The sequence below is a fragment of the Aulonocara sp. 'chitande type north' Nkhata Bay genome, linkage group LG23, assembly GCF_057382095.1.
Source record: "Aulonocara sp. 'chitande type north' Nkhata Bay isolate Kocher_YH1m ecotype deep benthic linkage group LG23, A_spYH_male_GT1.1, whole genome shotgun sequence".
Classification (NCBI taxonomy): Eukaryota; Metazoa; Chordata; class Actinopteri; order Cichliformes; family Cichlidae; genus Aulonocara; species Aulonocara sp. 'chitande type north' Nkhata Bay.
In genome coordinates, this window is record NC_141365.1 from 45,266,166 (window position 1) to 45,284,330 (window position 18,165).

Sequence of the window (18,165 nt, forward strand, 5' to 3'; positions counted from 1 at the left end):
ACTAACTGCGCACTCGCTTACGTCACTGTCGTGAGACATTCTCGCAAAAAATCACGGTTTTAGTAACGCAGTAACGCAGCGTTCATACGGGAAAGTAACGGTAATCTAATTACCGATTTTGCAATAGTAATCCCTTACTTTACTCGTTACTCGAAAAAAGTAATCAGATTACAGTAACGCGTTACTGCCCATCTCTGGTCGTCATAGTAACTCACTCAGGATTAATCTAAACTCGCTTTGTGAAACCGAAAACCCAGAGTTTTCGTTAACTCAGGGTATACTTACTCAGAGTTTGCACTAAACCGGCTTTCTGAAATAGGGCCCAGGTGTTAAACAGCTGACAGATGAGGAGGAGGATGCATGCAGGTAAACTGAGGGTCTGTTGAGCTGATCGCTGGTTTCGTGAGAAAAATGTCAGCTCGTTCTTTATGTTACAGAAGCACAGAGACACAAGACCAGGCGGAAAGAGACGATCGTTCGGTGAAAATGAGAATCTGCGGATACAACATGTGGAACACGGAGAGTGGAATATGTAAACAAACCGGTTAACGTAACCCCCTGGGTGCACTCTGCACGCTGACTGTTAGCAGAGCTAGTGAAATCTCTGAAAACATCTGAGCACTTTTGCAAACATGTTCTATGTTGACAACCTGACCAGACATACGGCGCGACATTCGCGGCTAAAACACTGTTAAAAGTGTAGCTGGTGACAGAAAAACGGGGTATTTTAAAACTACACCACCACCATTGCTGCCTGTGATTTGATCTGTATTCTGGGATACCTGGCTGCCCCAAGTCTACACAAGCAATCGATTATCTAGGATCGACCTGTTTCGACTTACTTTGCACGGCAACCAATCAAATGTTAGAGAAGCTGCATGGGCAGCGTTAACCCCGCCCCCTGAGTTTGATGGGTGAGGCTGACAGATAAAATTATTTCAAGATGAGAGCCAGGCGCCAGGACTGCCAAAATGAAATAAATAAATATATCATTAAATAATTAATTAAATGTGTCATAACTATTTATTTAATTAATTAATTCCAATTTTAATTAATTATTGCCACATTTAATTCATTATTTAATGGTGTATTTAATTAATTCATTATGTCAGTCGTGGCGCTCCATACGCTGCACTTTTTCGGTAAGTTAAACGTGTTTGTAAGCTACTCCGTAACTACCGTCCTTAGCTCGGTCCTGAGACCTAGCTAGCTAAGATGAGCACTCGGCTGTCAGGGTTTGTTTAGCTAACCCGTGCAGGTGAATGAATTTACTCTGACTAAAGAAATCAAGAGAAACGCCCCGGGCTGCTCAGTCACTAATTACCGTTACTGTACTTTTATTACAAGTATTATACTGTAAAGGCAACAGGCTGCACCCCGCTGCAGCTCCTGTGCAGAGCTGAATATTAAATATCTTATTAAACAGCACCATGTTTTCAGTCTCCACATGTGTAAAGACAGTAACACCTACTTTAAAAACCTGGCACTTCAGTAACTCCTCATTAATCTGTAAAAACCGATCAAATAGCAAAGCCCGATATTTACTGAAACCAACGACTTCCTCTTGGCAGCTTAAGTTAAAATTTTAATTTTTCGACTGATTAATTTTTTAGCACTGACTGTATTTTTTATACTGAGTTTGTTGCAAATATTCAGGTTAAAAACTGTCTGAAATATTGTTAATGAGGTATGTTCACAAAGACACATGTGCAGAACTCTGTACAGCTTCCATCCTTTAAGACAAATAGTTTGAAGCATTAATATTTCTTCTTCAATACCAGTGCTGATACCAGTGCTGATACCAGTGCTGATACCACCTCCGTATGTTGTGACCAGGATGCAGCAGCACTGAAACCTGCTCCATCATCACATCTTTGCAGATGTCCATTTATAAAGCTCCAACAACTCAAAGGTGAACATGATATAGGAACATCTGTTCGTATATAAGGCTTTTTTTAAATAAACAGCTCATATGTCAGCTGTCAGCAGAACTGTAGGACTGAAAAAATGTAAGAGAAGAGAAGAACACTCCCGAGTGTGGGAGGACAGAAGGATCAGCTTTATTTCAGATTTGAGAGATAAACTTTATTTATTTATTTATTTATTTATTTAGGACAGTGCATGTTAATGAACATAAATGTAAAAAAAAAAAATTACATGAATGTAAACATACCAGATTATAGCCAAGGACTAATTTCCATCTGTTGTCCTTAAGCATAAAAAATAGACATAATAATTCATAAAAATTCATCATTCATTCATAATAAAAACTCCGTCACCAAACTTACACACACACACCATTCTGTTCCCAAATAAAACATTAAAACTATACAATTCATACATGATCGCACACTTGATTTGTCCATAACCAGTTTTTCACCTTTGCCTTAAACAAACTGAGTGTAGAGCATTCTCTAATGGGTTGAGGAAGACTGTTCCACAGATGGCCTCCCTGGACAGAGAGGACGTTCTGCCCAAATGCTGTCCGTCTGTGGGGTATAAACAAGTCTCCTCGGATTGTAGCTCGAGTGGTCCTGTCTGAGCTTTCTTTATGCCTAATGAACTGCTTTAATGGTGGTGGAGCAAGGGAGTGTAAGACTTTATATATTAAACTCACTCTTTTAAGTTTCACCTAGTTATTGAAGTTCAGTAATTTATGTTTTTTAACACATGACAGTGGTGGTGGGAAGTCGGTTTTTTGTCAAGTAGTTTTAAACTTCTTTTATAAATGTTTTCAATAGTTTTAAGTGTTGTTGGACAAGCAAGTGACCAGGACGTCAAACAATAGTCCATATGAGAGATGATCATTGAGTAAAAATAAGTTTTTGCAACATTCATATTTAAATTATTACGTATATGATTAAAATTTCGATTATTAAATTTAAGTACCTGGGACACTTTATTTATGTGACTCTTGAAGGATAATGTTGGGTCTAGAATGACCCCAAGATATTTAAATTCTGGAGCTAATTCAAGCTCTACTCCATCATATTTATATTTCAGTTTGTGATGATTGTGTTCTTGTTGTGACTACAGGAGCCGTCCTCAGATTCAGACCTCAGCACCACCCAGTGACAGCAGACAGATCATCCTATAGTTTCACTCTTTGTAGTAACTCCATAATTAACTGATGAAAACAGTCCAAAGGTTAAAGTACCACATGCGCTGTCAGTGAAAGCTGCAGCTGTTTAAAGATAAAGTTAAAAGGATGAATCACCCATGTAACTGTGTCACTGTATATCAGCATCAACAGGACCTGAGTTTGGTGTTTGAGAGAGCTGTTGTCTACGTCTGTGTGCTGTCATTGCTCAGTCTGACCGAACGATGGACAGACTCAAGTTTGACTTTGAAACAAACTGTGTTGTTAAACAGTTTCATGGTTCAAAAAACAAAACAATCAAAAACACTTTTTTCATACTTGTGTTAAGTTTTGTATAGAAATGAGACAAAATTGATTGTGAGGTTAAATGTGATAGAAACAGCTCACACTGACATCCATCCTGATCAAACATGAGTGTCATGAAGCCTGTTTGCAGTTGTTTGCACTGTTTTCCACTCTGGATGTTGTTTCTGTTCAGCTGTGAGTATAAAAGGCTCCATTCTACAACCTGTTTGTGTTAGTTGTTCAATAGAAACATTATTTTGTGCTGATGTTGCACTTCTTTTATTCACAACCAAAGAGTTTTTGACGTCTGCATCAAAATACAAAGATCAGTATTGTCTAATGTTTTGGCTGCAGTGTGTTTTTGCAGACAGGTATAACTGAACAGCTTTAGTGTTTAGATTTTTTAAACTTGAGTATGAACTTATACAAAATGCAGCAAGATATTAAAAAAACGTTTGATTATAAAATCGACTATATTGGATTCATATCGATATCGGACATAAAAAGTGGCATCGTTCCATCTCTGCTTTGACTAGAGACACAGCTCTAATCAAAGAGGTGGTCCACTTGCCTCCGCCCCAGAGAGAAGGGTTACATCTCCTGGGTTTAGGTGCGGCTTGCCCCTCTGAGGGCGGGGGTACCTGGACTTGGGATATAGAGTATGTTTGGGGAGTGCGACGGTCTGTGCAGTTTCTATTTGTGTCTGTCTACACGTTGGGTGAGTGCCGAGTATTTGGTTGTGCATATGGGGTGGGAATGCACGTTGGTGTCCGCGTGCGCCTGTTCGTCTGTGTCTATGTGTCAGGTTGGGTCTTAGACTCAACCTCTCTGGGTACATCTCAGGCCCTCCAAAGTACGGAGGCCTATCTCCCCTCACCACACTCCCTGCCGGTGGCTGATGCCCTCAGACGTTGGTGTGTTGGTGGTCCTTGTCGTCTGGGGCTGGGCGCTCATGTATGTACCGGCTCACTCCTGGTGGCCGATTGGCGATTCCCCCCCTTTTGGTGGTCCTCCTCGGGTCCTTGTACTCTGGGGCCTCTGGATATCTGGGGCCTGGATCTCCTCCATACCTGCTTCATACCCTGGGGGACGGGGCTATGGCTCCCCACACTCCCTAGCAGATCGTTACATGGAGAAACCTTTGGAATACAAGCATGCTGATCCACACAGGTGTGCACACAGGTGTACACACGGGTGTTCACAGACGCGGACTACACCTTTATGGCTGCTGCCTCTAAGCACATTGTGCGCTGTCTATCTTGCGTGCTGCACAATATCGTTTATTATTTAGTATCTACTGTTATCTACTACTAGCTAGTTTATTGTGATGGTGCTGTTTTTATTATGTTGCTTGCTTTCTCTTCTGTTTTTTTTTTCTCCATACAGGTGATCCAGGTGTTTTGTTTGTTTTTCTTTTTTTCTTCCCCCCTTTCTCACCGTCTCTTCTCCCCTTTGGTTTTCTTTCTCTCCCTCTCTTTCTTTCATTCTTTCTCCCTGTCCTGTCCCCCAGTCATGTCTGTCCCGTTTGTAGCAACCGAAAATAAAATAAATTCATAATTATAATAAAGGTCAATCAAATGGACCAATATGGAAAGGCCATGATGATCCACTTGGTAAAATAAATCCGCTTGGCATCTTTCTTGGCGTTAAGACAACAATTCTGATGGCTAAAGATCCAAACGGGACACACAAAAAAAAAGAGACACAGCTCTGTGTTTTCCAATTTGTCATCGTTTTGAAAGTTTACATTTCTTCAGGGTTCAACAGCAGAAATGAGACTTTCCTGTCAGAGGTCATTTTTTAAAAATGAGGTGAATCAACCATGAAAACCATGAATCAACATGTGAACATGAGCTGATGCTGCTGAAGTGAAGCAAAGTTACAGAGCTTTGATTAATATTGAGTAAGAACTGGACTCTCATACAGCGAGACTCAAATGCCTTTAAACATCAGCTTATCCTGCTGATCCAAGTCCAACACTGAGTTTGTAAAAACATGTTTGTCAATCATTTTGTTTGGTTTCTGAGGAAAAAGATTCAATAAGTTGCTGCTAATACACAACATTTCATCATATTTCCTCATAACCCTCTTTTGTCTGACCATTTGATCCCATTTGAATTTGCAATAAAGGATCCACAGAGTTTGGTGACAATAATGACAGTAGATGTTTGTGTGAAAGTGCTGGAAGCAAATGAGTGTGTGATGTTCTTTCAGTGTTGCACTTTGTAGACGCTCCCTGAGCACTGGTCTCACAGCCAGCTGCACATAGAGACCAGTGTTGTTAGTCCAGGTCAGAAGATGACTTGTTGGAATGAAAATGAGCTTGTAGTTTGTCTGCTTTAATAATGTGACTGGAAAAAGGTGTTGGACTTCAAATATGTCCATTTCTGTCACACTTCACCTTTAAAAGTGAAGCCATGTGGTTCCTGGAAGGAAAAACACGACTTTTTCAAGTCTTTGTCCTGTTTTTATGAGAAATGTACGACTTTAATGTGAAACATTCAGAGTTTTTTCTCTTGTTGTGTTTGTTTGAAGCTGCTTCCTGTTGGCTTCAGCTGTTTGGAGTTTCCATTTTCTAAACTTCTACATTCTGAACCTTCTTCAGCTCTGAACAGATGATGAAACACTGAATGATTTCAAGCACTTTGTCTAATAAACTTACATCTTTCATTCTTTATACAGATTGGAGAGCTGTGGTTTGTCAGAGATCAGCTGTGATTATCTGGCAGCAGCACTGAAGTCCAACCCCTCCCATCTGAGACAGCTGGACCTGAGATACAACGACAAGCTGCAGGATCCAGGAGTGAAGCATCTGTGTGGTTTCCTGGAGAGTCCAGGATGTAAACTTGAAACTCTGAGGTCAGTCAGCATGTTTTAGTTGTGCTGAGATGAATATGATGTGAAAGTTGTGCTGACACTAAACTGCAGACATCAGGCTGATATTATACTGATCCACACTGAGGATCTTCATGGTAAAGTCTGTTTTCTTCTTCTCTGGTTTAGTCCATTGACTGCAGCAGAACAATGTTCACATTTCAAACAGTGATACTCAACGTATGGCCCGCGGCCCACACGCGGCCTGCCCACCTTTGCTGATTCAGAGAGAGGGGACCCTGATTAACTGTGTAGCTTCTTCCTCACAGTTCTAAGTATCAGACACAACAATGAATAATCCACAGCTGACTGTCTTTAGCAGGTCAAAGGTCACGGCACACAGCAGACAGTCAGAAATATTCTAACTCTGATCATTTATCAGTTGTGACACTGTGAGACTTGATCAGAGGTGTGATCATCACAGCAGAGGCCTTTGTGTCAAAGTCACTGAGGATCAAACAGAAACACATGAAGCAGATTTTCCTCTTCTGGCTTTTTATAGCAGATAACCTTCAAAATATTCTGCAGTCGATCAAAAACTGAAGCAAACCATGAAGCAACATGTGAACATGAGCTGATGCTGCTGAAGTGAAGCAAAGTTACAGAGGTTTGATTACAGACACAGCTGAGAGTTTGTAATCTGTCATCATTTTAAAAAGTTTCCATGGAACAGCAGAAATGAGGCTTTACTGTCAGAGGCCGACAGCACTGAACACAACAGCAGACTGGTGGCTAATAAACAGTGAATGATGCAGAAACAGATGTTTGAAGCTGTTCTTGGAGTACACTGAGAGAGAGAGAGCTGTGCAGGCAGGAACAGCCAAAGTCTGAGAGAATTCATGAGCATATTGATCAAACGTGAAGCAGAGTTTGGATCTTCTTTTGCTGCTGCTTCACTCAGTTTTGGTTGGAGACAGATGAAACCTGCAGCTTCAGGATCTGTGAGCTGTCCACTTTCAGCCCCGACGGCGTGTCCGTGTACGTGCCGTCGAGTGAACGATCCACGCTCTGTGTTTCCATCTTTGTGTGTTTAGCTGCTCTCATTTACTGTTTTAGCTATTTGCTGCTTGTTGAAATAGTTTGTGAGCTTTAACCTGAGATTCTGGCAAAATACATTTATATTAAACATCGATTCAGGATTGAATGAATCAACATCGTTTTATTCAAATTAAAACCATTTAAATGGGAACATGAATTTTTTACAGCCGCCTCTAATGCTGGGTAATGTCAGCTGGTCCATGTGCAGCTGGCTGTGAGGCTCAGGGAGCGTCTACAAAGTGCAACACTGAAAGAACATCATCCATAAATATTGAGTAAGAACTGGACTCTCATACAGCGAGACTCAAATGCCTTTAAACATCAGCTTATCCTGCTGATCCAAGTCCAACACTGAGTTTGTAAAAACATGTTTGTCAATCATTTTGTTTGGTTTCTGAGGAAAAAGATTCAATAAGTTGCTGCTAATACACAACATTTCATCATATTTCCTCATAACCCTCTTTTGTCTGACCATTTGATCCCATTTGAATTTGCAATAAAGGATCCACAGAGTTTGGTGACAATAATGACAGTAGATGTTTGTGTGAAAGTGCTGGAAGCAAATGAGTGTGTGATGTTCTTTCAGTGTTGCACTTTGTAGACGCTCCCTGAGCACTGGTCTCACAGCCAGCTGCACATAGAGACCAGTGTTGTTAGTCCAGGTCAGAAGATGACTTGTTGGAATGAAAATGAGCTTGTAGTTTGTCTGCTTTAATAATGTGACTGGAAAAAGGTGTTGGACTTCAAATATGTCCATTTCTGTCACACTTCACCTTTAAAAGTGAAGCCATGTGGTTCCTGGAAGGAAAAACACGACTTTTTCAAGTCTTTGTCCTGTTTTTATGAGAAATGTACGACTTTAATGTGAAACATTCAGAGTTTTTTCTCTTGTTGTGTTTGTTTGAAGCTGCTTCCTGTTGGCTTCAGCTGTTTGGAGTTTCCATTTTCTAAACTTCTACATTCTGAACCTTCTTCAGCTCTGAACAGATGATGAAACACTGAATGATTTCAAGCACTTTGTCTAATAAACTTACATCTTTCATTCTTTATACAGATTGAAGAGCTGTGGTTTGTCAGAGATCAGCTGTGATTATCTGGCAGCAGCGCTGAAGTCCAACCCCTCCCATCTGAGACAGCTGGACCTGAGCTGGAACAACAACCTGCAGGATCCAGGAGTGAAGCATCTGTGTGGTTTCCTGGAGAGTCCAGGATGTAAACTTGAAACTCTGAGGTCAGTCAGCATGTTTTAGTTGTGCTGAGATGAATATGATGTGAAAGTTGTGCTGACACTAAACTGCAGACATCAGGCTGATATTATACTGATCCACACTGAGGATCTTCATGGTAAAGTCTGTTTTCTTCTTCTCTGGTTTAGTCCATTGACTGCAGCAGAACAATGTTCACATTTCAAACAGTGATACTCAACGTATGGCCCGCGGCCCACACGCGGCCTGCCCACCTTTCCTGATTCAGAGAGAGGGGACCCTGATTAACTGTGTAGCTTCTTCCTCACAGTTCTAAGTATCAGACACAACAATGAATAATCCACAGCTGACTGTCTTTAGCAGGTCAAAGGTCACGGCACACAGCAGACAGTCAGAAATATTCTAACTCTGATCATTTATCAGTTGTGACACTGTGAGACTTGATCAGAGGTGTGATCATCACAGCAGAGGCCTTTGTGTCAAAGTCACTGAGGATCAAACAGAAACACATGAAGCAGATTTTCCTCTTCTGGCTTTTTATAGCAGATAACCTTCAAAATATTCTGCAGTCGATCAAAAACTGAAGCAAACCATGAAGCAACATGTGAACATGAGCTGATGCTGCTGAAGTGAAGCAAAGTTACAGAGGTTTGATTACAGACACAGCTGAGAGTTTGTAATCTGTCATCATTTTAAAAAGTTTCCATGGAACAGCAGAAATGAGGCTTTACTGTCAGAGGCCAACAGCACTGAACACAACAGCAGACTGGTGGCTAATAAACAGTGAATGATGCAGAAACGGATGTTTGAAGCTGTTCTTGGAGTACACTGAGAGAGAGAGAGCTGTGCAGGCAGGAACAGCCAAAGTCTGAGAGAATTCATGAGCATATTGATCAAACGTGAAGCAGAGTTTGGATCTTCTTTTGCTGCTGCTTCACTCAGTTTTGGTTGGAGACAGATGAAACCTGCAGCTTCAGGATCTGTGAGCTGTCCACTTTCAGCCCCGACGGCGTGTCCGTGTACGTGCCGTCGAGTGAACGATCCACGCTCTGTGTTTCCATCTTTGTGTGTTTAGCTGCTCTCATTTACTGTTTTATCTGTTTGCTGCTTGTTGAAATAGTTTGTGAGCTTTAACCTGAGATTCTGGCAAAATACATTTATATTAAACATCGATTCAGGATTGAATGAATCAACATCGTTTTATTCAAATTAAAACCATTTAAATGGGAACATGAATTTTTTACAGCCGCCTCTAATGCTGGGTAATGTCAGCTGGTCCATGTGCAGCTGGCTGTGAGGCTCAGGGAGCGTCTACAAAGTGCAACACTGAAAGAACATCATCCATAAATATTGAGTAATAACTGGACTCTCATACAGCGAGACTCAAATGCCTTTAAACATCAGCTTATCCTGCTGATCCAAGTCCAACACTGAGTTTGTAAAAACATGTTTGTCAATCATTTTGTTTGGTTTCTGAGGAAAAAGATTCAATAACTTGCTGCTAATACACAACATTTCATCCCTGAGCCTTGCAAGATGGCGCCGGTGTACGTGGCTTGCCGTCCTCGGCTACATCTGCTTCGCTGCTTCTTACCCTCTCTACGCTCTTTATGGACCTTGGCATTGTATTTTTTTATCCTTTTAGTTGTATGCGCATCTAATGGCTGTGCACTGATTACATACGACAGGCAAACACTTTTAAATCTAAGACTCTCTCATTCCTCTCGGCCTGATCCTTGCTGGAACCTGAGTGACGCCACCGCGCCCCGACCGGACCCTCCGACCGGCTTCCTCCACCTACCTATTCCGAATCTACACAAGAAACGCTATAGGAAACGCGGTAGAAGGAGCAGCCGTCGCGTTCGCTTCAGGCTCTACTTTAAAGCCAGAGCCACAGGCTACCCACATGCCAGCCTGGATATTTTATCTTCTTTCCCTCCTTCCCAGGAGCGCTCTGATGCTAAGTTGCTCACCCACCGTTGGATCTGCTTGGCCGACCACGAAGTCTACCCTGCGATTCCTGTGGCATGTTCTCCTGCTCGGGTTTGGATAACATCGCTCCGACGCGGCGTTTGCCGAAGCAACCTAAGTGTCCTACGACGCACCACCCGTGGCTACTTAGCCCCTAGGATACGGATGGCATTGCTTAATGTCAGGTCGCTGGTCAATAAGACCTTTCTTTTAAATGACTTCATCTCCACTAATGGGATTGATGCCTTATTCCTGACTGAAACCTGGATTCGTCCTGGTGAGTTCATCCCTTTTACTGAACTTCTTCCGTCGGACTGTGTTGCTTTTAGCTCACCAAGGCTTACTGGTAGGGGTGGCGGCGTAGCCTCGGTTTTTAAGAATTCGTATGCAGTTCGGCAGCTACCCTCACCTACCTACTCTAGCTTTGAAGTCCAATTATTGGAGATGACTGCATCCACGACCACACTCTGCGTGGTGGTTTATCGACCGCCTAAATATAGCAAATATTTTATCACGGACTTTGCTGATCTCCTAGGCTCCGTTCTTTTTAAGTATGGTTGTGTTCTCATTGTCGGTGATTTTAACATACACACTTGCTGTAAGGATGACTCATTTGCTAAAGACTTCCTTGCCTTAACGGACTCTTTTAACCTGGCTCAGTGGGTTAATGACCCAACGCATGTTAAAGGACATACTTTGGACTTGGTTTTCTCATATGGTCTGGACATTTGTATCAAGGATATAAGTGACGCTGGGATCTCGGATCATTTCCCAGTTATATTTGATACTGGCTTATGCACTAATGAACTACATCCTGCGGCTCCCCTTCGCCCGCTACGTGTAATTAATGCTGAAGTGATGTCAAACTTCTCTATGTCTTTCTTGGATTCTGCATCTGTCACTCTCGACTGTTGTTCTTTTCACTCGGTTGATGACTGTGCTAATTCCTTCCTATCGCTGATTTCTTCAATCCTTGATACTGTTGCCCCCATTAAGATGAAGCGCCCTAGAACCTACTCTCAGTGTTGGCTTAATGACACTACGCGCGCCTTACGTCGCGTGTGTCGGCGCGCTGAGAGAAGGTGGAAAAAAGATAAACTTCAGGTTTCCCATGACATGCTACGGACTAGCCGCTTAAAATTCCAAAGTGCTGCTAAAACGGCCAAAGCGTCCTTCTTGTCCAAAATCATCCTGGCCAATGACCATAACCCCCGTACCTTATTTAAAATTTTTAACTCTGTGGTTAACCCTTCCCCGGACATGCCTTTAACTCATTCTCAGGGTCTTTGTGAGCGATTTCAAACTCACTTTTTAAAAAAGGTCTCATCCCTTAAGTCCTCCCTTCCCCCTGCTTTATATCCTCTCCCCATTCCTGAGTGCATTTCAACTTTCCACCAGTTTGAGCCTGTGTCACTTTTGACTCTTAAGCAGCTAGTTTCTCAAATGAATAACACCAATACTGTGCTTGACATTCTTCCATCTCGTTTAGCTAAGGACTGTTTTGATGTAATCGGACCTAGTATCCTATTTCTTATGAACTTTTCCTTGCTCTCAGGCTGTGTTCCTTTGTCCTTTAAGCATGCTGTAGTCCACCCGATTCTTAAAAAAAGAAATTCTGACTGTTATGACCTTTCAAACTATAGACCGATCTCTAAGCTTTCGTTCTTGTCCAAGATCCTGGAGAGACTAGTTCTCTCCCAATTCCAGGCGTACTTGGACACGAACAATATTGCTGAGAAATTTCAATCTGCCTTTAAGCCATTGCATAGCACTGAAACAGCGTTGGTTAGAGTTCTTAATGATATTCTTGTAATCACTGATACTGGACGCTCTATGGTCCTAGTTTTACTGGACCTCTCTTCGGCCTTTGATATGGTAGACCATAACATTTTATTACTAAGACTTGAGCACACTGTGTGGGTATTAGAGGCACTGCCCTCGACTGGTTTAAATCATACCTCGCTGATAGATCCTTATCAGTTCACTTAGGCACCTTCTCCTCTTCCTCCGCTCCGGTCTGTTGTGGTGTGCCTCAAGGATCAGTTTTAGGCCCTATTCTCTTCTCATTGTATTTGCTCCCTCTAGGCACAATCTTTGAAAAATACAATATCGCCTTCCACTTTTATGCCGATGACATACAGATCTATTTTGAACTTACTGACGACCTTGCTGTGTCCCTGCACTACTTTCAAGAATGCATGCGGGAGGTCAAAGAATGGTTCCTGAGTAATTCCCTCGTTTTAAATGATAAGAAGACTGAGATTGTGGTGTTCAACAGTAAAATCCCTCGTGCCCAACTCTGTGCTGCCCTGGGTTCCTTTGCTAGTTTTTCTTGTGACTATGTCAGTAACTTGGGTGTACTGCTGGATAGCTCGCTCAAACTCGATAAGCAAGTGTCTGCTGTAGTGAGATCTAGCTTCCACCAACTGCGCCTTATCTCTAAGGCTAGGCATTATATTCCGCATGAGGACCTGGAGAAGCTTATTCACGCTTTTGTGACCTCCAGGTTGGATTATTGTAACTCCTTGTACTATGGTCTTCCCTCTTCTCTTCTTCTTAAACTGCAAACAGTCCAAAATGCAGCAGCCCGCCTTTTGACTGGTACCAGGAAATTTTGCCATATTACCCCTGTCCTAGCTAGCCTGCATTGGCTGCCCATAAAGTACCGTATTCAATTTAAAATATTACTCCTTACTTTCAAAACTATTAATAAATTAGCGCCAAGTTACCTTAGTGAACTTCTCAAACCACATACTCCTGCTAGAACACTCAGATCTGCCACTCAACTACTTCTGACCCAACCCAGATCTCGACTGAAGTCCCGGGGTGACCGTGCGTTTGCTCTGGCTGCCCCGGTACTGTGGAATACCCTTCCTCTCGACCTCCGCGCATCTGACTCCATTGCACTGTTCAAATCACGATTAAAAACCCACTTATTCAATCTTGCCTTTCCCTCTAGTTAATATTTCTTTTATGATTTTATATCATGCACTTCTATGCTCATTTAAATTCTTGTTTGCTCTGTACCTGTTGCTTTCCTATGTATTAGTGACAGTTATCTGTTTGCATATTTAGTACTTGCTTTGGTCCTATTTCTATTATCCTCCTCCTATACTCTATTTTACTTGTTAAGCACCTTGGCATACCCTTGGTTTTTAAGTGTGCTTTATAAATAAAGTTTATTATTATTATTATTATATTTCCTCATAACCCTCTTTTGTCTGACCATTTGATCCCATTTGAATTTGCAATAAAGGATCCACAGAGTTTGGTGACAATAATGACAGTAGATGTTTGTGTGAAAGTGCTGGAAGCAAATGAGTGTGTGATGTTCTTTCAGTGTTGCACTTTGTAGACGCTCCCTGAGCACTGGTCTCACAGCCAGCTGCACATAGAGACCAGTGTTGTTAGTCCAGGTCAGAAGATGACTTGTTGGAATGAAAATGAGCTTGTAGTTTGTCTGCTTTAATAATGTGACTGGAAAAAGGTGTTGGACTTCAAATATGTCCATTTCTGTCACACTTCACCTTTAAAAGTGAAGCCATGTGGTTCCTGGAAGGAAAAACACGACTTTTTCAAGTCTTTGTCCTGTTTTTATGAGAAATGTACGACTTTAATGTGAAACATTCAGAGTTTTTTCTCTTGTTGTGTTTGTTTGAAGCTGCTTCCTGTTGGCTTCAGCTGTTTGGAGTTTCCATTTTCTAAACTTCTACATTCTGAACCTTCTTCAGCTCTGAACAGATGATGAAACACTGAATGATTTCAAGCACTTTGTCTAATAAACTTACATCTTTCATTCTTTATACAGATTGAAGGACTGTGGTTTGTCAGAGATCAGCTGTGATTATCTGGCAGCAGCACTGAAGTCCAACCCCTCCCATCTGAGAGAGCTGGACCTGAGTAATGACTCCTTGTCTTTGAATAAGAACAACGTGCAGGATTCAGGAGTGAAGCATCTGTGTGGTTTCCTGGAGAGTCCAGGATGTAAACTTGAAACTCTGAGGTCAGTCAGCATGTTTTAGTTGTGCTGAGATGAATATGATGTGAAAGTTGTGCTGACACTAAACTGCAGACATCAGGCTGATATTATACTGATCCACACTGAGGATCTTCATGGTAAAGTCTGTTTTCTTCTTCTCTGGTTTAGTCCATTGACTGCAGCAGAACAATGTTCACATTTCAAACAGTGATACTCAACGTATGGCCCGCGGCCCACACGCGGCCTGCCCACCTTTCCTGATTCAGAGAGAGGGGACCCTGATTAACTGTGTAGCTTCTTCCTCACAGTTCTAAGTATCAGACACAACAATGAATAATCCACAGCTGACTGTCTTTAGCAGGTCAAAGGTCACGGCACACAGCAGACAGTCAGAAATATTCTAACTCTGATCATTTATCAGTTGTGACACTGTGAGACTTGATCAGAGGTGTGATCATCAGAGCAGAGGCCTTTGTGTCAAAGTCACTGAGGATCAAACAGAAACACATGAAGCAGATTTTCCTCTTCTGGCTTTTTATAGCAGATAACCTTCAAAATATTCTGCAGTCGATCAAAAACTGAAGCAAACCATGAAGCAACATGTGAACATGAGCTGATGCTGCTGAAGTGAAGCAAAGTTACAGAGGTTTGATTACAGACACAGCTGAGAGTTTGTAATCTGTCATCATTTTAAAAAGTTTCCATGGAACAGCAGAAATGAGGCTTTACTGTCAAAGGCCGACAGCACTGAACACAACAGCAGACTGGTGGCTAATAAACAGTGAATGATGCAGAAACAGATGTTTGAAGCTGTTCTTGGAGTACACTGAGAGAGAGAGAGCTGTGCAGTCAGGAACAGCCAAAGTCAGAGAGAATTCATGAGCATATTGATCAAACGTGAAGCAGAGTTTGGATCTTCTTTTGCTGCTGCTTCACTCAGTTTTGGTTGGAGACAGATGAAACCTGCAGCTTCAGGATCTGTGAGCTGTCCACTTTCAGCCCCGACGGCGTGTCCGTGTACGTGCCGTGGAGTGAACGATCCACGCTCTGTGTTTCCATCTTTGTGTGTTTAGCTGCTCTCATTTACTGTTTTAGCTGTTTGCTGCTTGTTGAAATAGTTTGTGAGCTTTAACCTGAGATTCTGGCAAAATACATTTATATGAAACATCGATTCAGGATTGAATGAATCAACATCGTTTTATTCAAATTAAAACCATTTAAATGGGAACATGAATTTTTTACAGCCGCCTCTAATGCTGGGTAATGTCAGCTGGTCCATGTGCAGCTGGCTGTGAGGCTCAGGGAGCGTCGACAAAGTGCAACACTGAAAGAACATCATCCATAAATATTGAGTAAGAACTGGACTCTCATACAGCGAGACTCAAATGCCTTTAAACATCAGCTTATCCTGCTGATCCAAGTCCAACACTGAGTTTGTAAAAACATGTTTGTCAATCATTTTGTTTGGTTTCTGAGGAAAAAGATTCAATAAGTTGCTGCTAATACACAACATTTCATCATATTTCCTCATAAGCCTCTTTTGTCTGACCATTTGATCCCATTTGAATTTGCAATAAAGGATCCACAGAGTTTGGTGACAATGATGACAGTAGATGTTTGTGTGAAAGTGCTGGAAGCAAATGAGTGTGTGATGTTCTTTCAGTGTTGCACTTTGTAGACGCTCCCTGAGCACTGGTCTCACAGCCAGCTGCACATAGAGACCAGTGTTGTTAGTCCAGGTCAGAAGATGACTTGTTGGAATGAAAATGAGCTTGTAGTTTGTCTGCTTTAATAATGTGACTGGAAAAAGGTGTTGGACTTCAAATATGTCCATTTCTGTCACACTTCACCTTTAAAAGTGAAGCCATGTGGTTCCTGGAAGGAAAAACACGACTTTTTCAAGTCTTTGTCCTGTTTTCATGAGAAATGTACGACTTTAATGTGAAACATTCAGAGTTTTTTCTCTTGTTGTGTTTGTTTGAAGCTGCTTCCTGTTGGCTTCAGCTGTTTGGAGTTTCCATTTTCTAAACTTCTACATTCTGAACCTTCTTCAGCTCTGAACAGATGATGAAACACTGAATGATTTCAAGCACTTTGTCTAATAAACTTACATCTTTCATTCTTTATACAGATTGAAGAGCTGTGGTTTGTCAGAGATCAGCTGTGATTATCTGGCAGCAGCACTGAAGTCCAACCCCTCCCATCTGAGAGAGCTGAACCTGAGTAATGACTTCTCGTCTTTGATTAAGAAAAACAACCTGAAGGATCCAGGAGTGAAGCATCTGTGTGGTTTCCTGGAGAGTCCAGGATGTAAACTTGAAACTCTGGGGTCAGTCAGCATGTTTTAGTTGTGCTGAGATGAATATGATGTGAAAGTTGTGCTGACACTAAACTGCAGACATCAGGCTGATATTATACTGATCCACACTGAGGATCTTCATGGTAAAGTCTGTTTTCTTCTTCTCTGGTTTAGTCCATTGACTGCAGCAGAACAATGTTCACATTTCAAACCTTCAAAGAAGAAGAAAAATCCTCCACTGGAAAATTCACTGTGAAACTCTCAAACTCTTCATTGCACCTTAAAGTCTGTCTGACACTGAAATCCAAAGCAAAATGTGCGTTTGCTTTACAGACAGCAGTCCAACACAAACATACACACATCATCCAAAACACAGTCCAACATCCAAATCTCCTCCACTGCCAGCATGAATGATGGGAAAGAGAAGCAGGAACACTCTGACATTCAGGGTTAGAATGAGTTTCATCAAGCAGACTGTGAAGATCAAAGCTGCATTAGAAAGCTTACATGAATGAATGAGTGGACAGAAGTGGACAGAGATCATCTGAAGCACTTCAAAGGCTTTAAATCAGCACATTTCTCTTTATTCTTTATCAACTCTGTTAGTTTCTCTCAGTTTTCTGTGGAATGAAGCTAACAGCAGGCTAATAAGATGCTGACCAATAGGTTTCTATTAAAGGTTGTAATTTGCATATGAAAAAGTGCTTTGGCTCAGCAGGGATCAGCTTACAGGTAGAATACAGCTGCTGGATGGGATTAGCATGTCATAGCTATCTACCAAACTGCTAACTGGGGGATTTCAGGCCATCTATGGATCATTTTTGCTAACTGTTTATTCAGCTTAGGCTCACAGGGCTGCAGCCTGTGCCCTAGCTGTCATAGGGCAAGAGGCGTGGTCCACCTGCACAGGTGAGCAGTCCATCACAGGGCCAACAGAGAGCGACAGAGAAGCACTCCCTCACATCCACACCTACAGCCAATGTAGAAGCACCAATGAACCTAAGCAGCATTTCATTGGACTGTGGGAGAACATCCAACCTCCACAGAAAGGCCCAGCTGACCAACAAGCTTCAACCTACAACCTTCTTGCTCTAAGGCACTAGTGCTAACCACTTTTCCCCATTTCAGCCCAAATCCTGCATCTTCCTGTTTCTGACTCCAGGCCAGCTCCACTAACACTTTCTCATCAGACACTGCCACCTAGTGGAGGAAGTCTTAGTTCCATTTGAAGCTTCAGATTACAGTTAGTTCCTTTACAAAGAGGTGGAGGTGGTGGGGCCACAGCACCATCATCACTGAGTGCCATAGGACACTTAACCTTTGTTTCCATATGCTGGGAACTTCCTGTTGTTCCAAGGAGGACTGGAAAATGTGTGAAAATCTCCCAGTCAGTTCCTCACAGCACACTTCAATC

General features: G+C 42.0%; 1 protein-coding gene across 1 annotated transcript in view; it reads left to right on the forward strand.

The window, feature by feature from the left end:
• LOC147302753 (NACHT, LRR and PYD domains-containing protein 3-like) overlaps positions 1-18,165 on the forward strand; it is a 135,532-nt gene that overhangs the window by 20,783 nt on the left and 96,584 nt on the right. The window contains exons 4-7 of the mRNA XM_086284400.1: positions 6,068-6,244; positions 8,352-8,528; positions 14,282-14,476; positions 16,584-16,781. Coding sequence (XP_086140526.1) covers positions 6,068-6,244; positions 8,352-8,528; positions 14,282-14,476; positions 16,584-16,781 — 747 coding nt within the window. The remainder of the gene's footprint in view (positions 1-6,067; positions 6,245-8,351; positions 8,529-14,281; positions 14,477-16,583; positions 16,782-18,165) is intronic.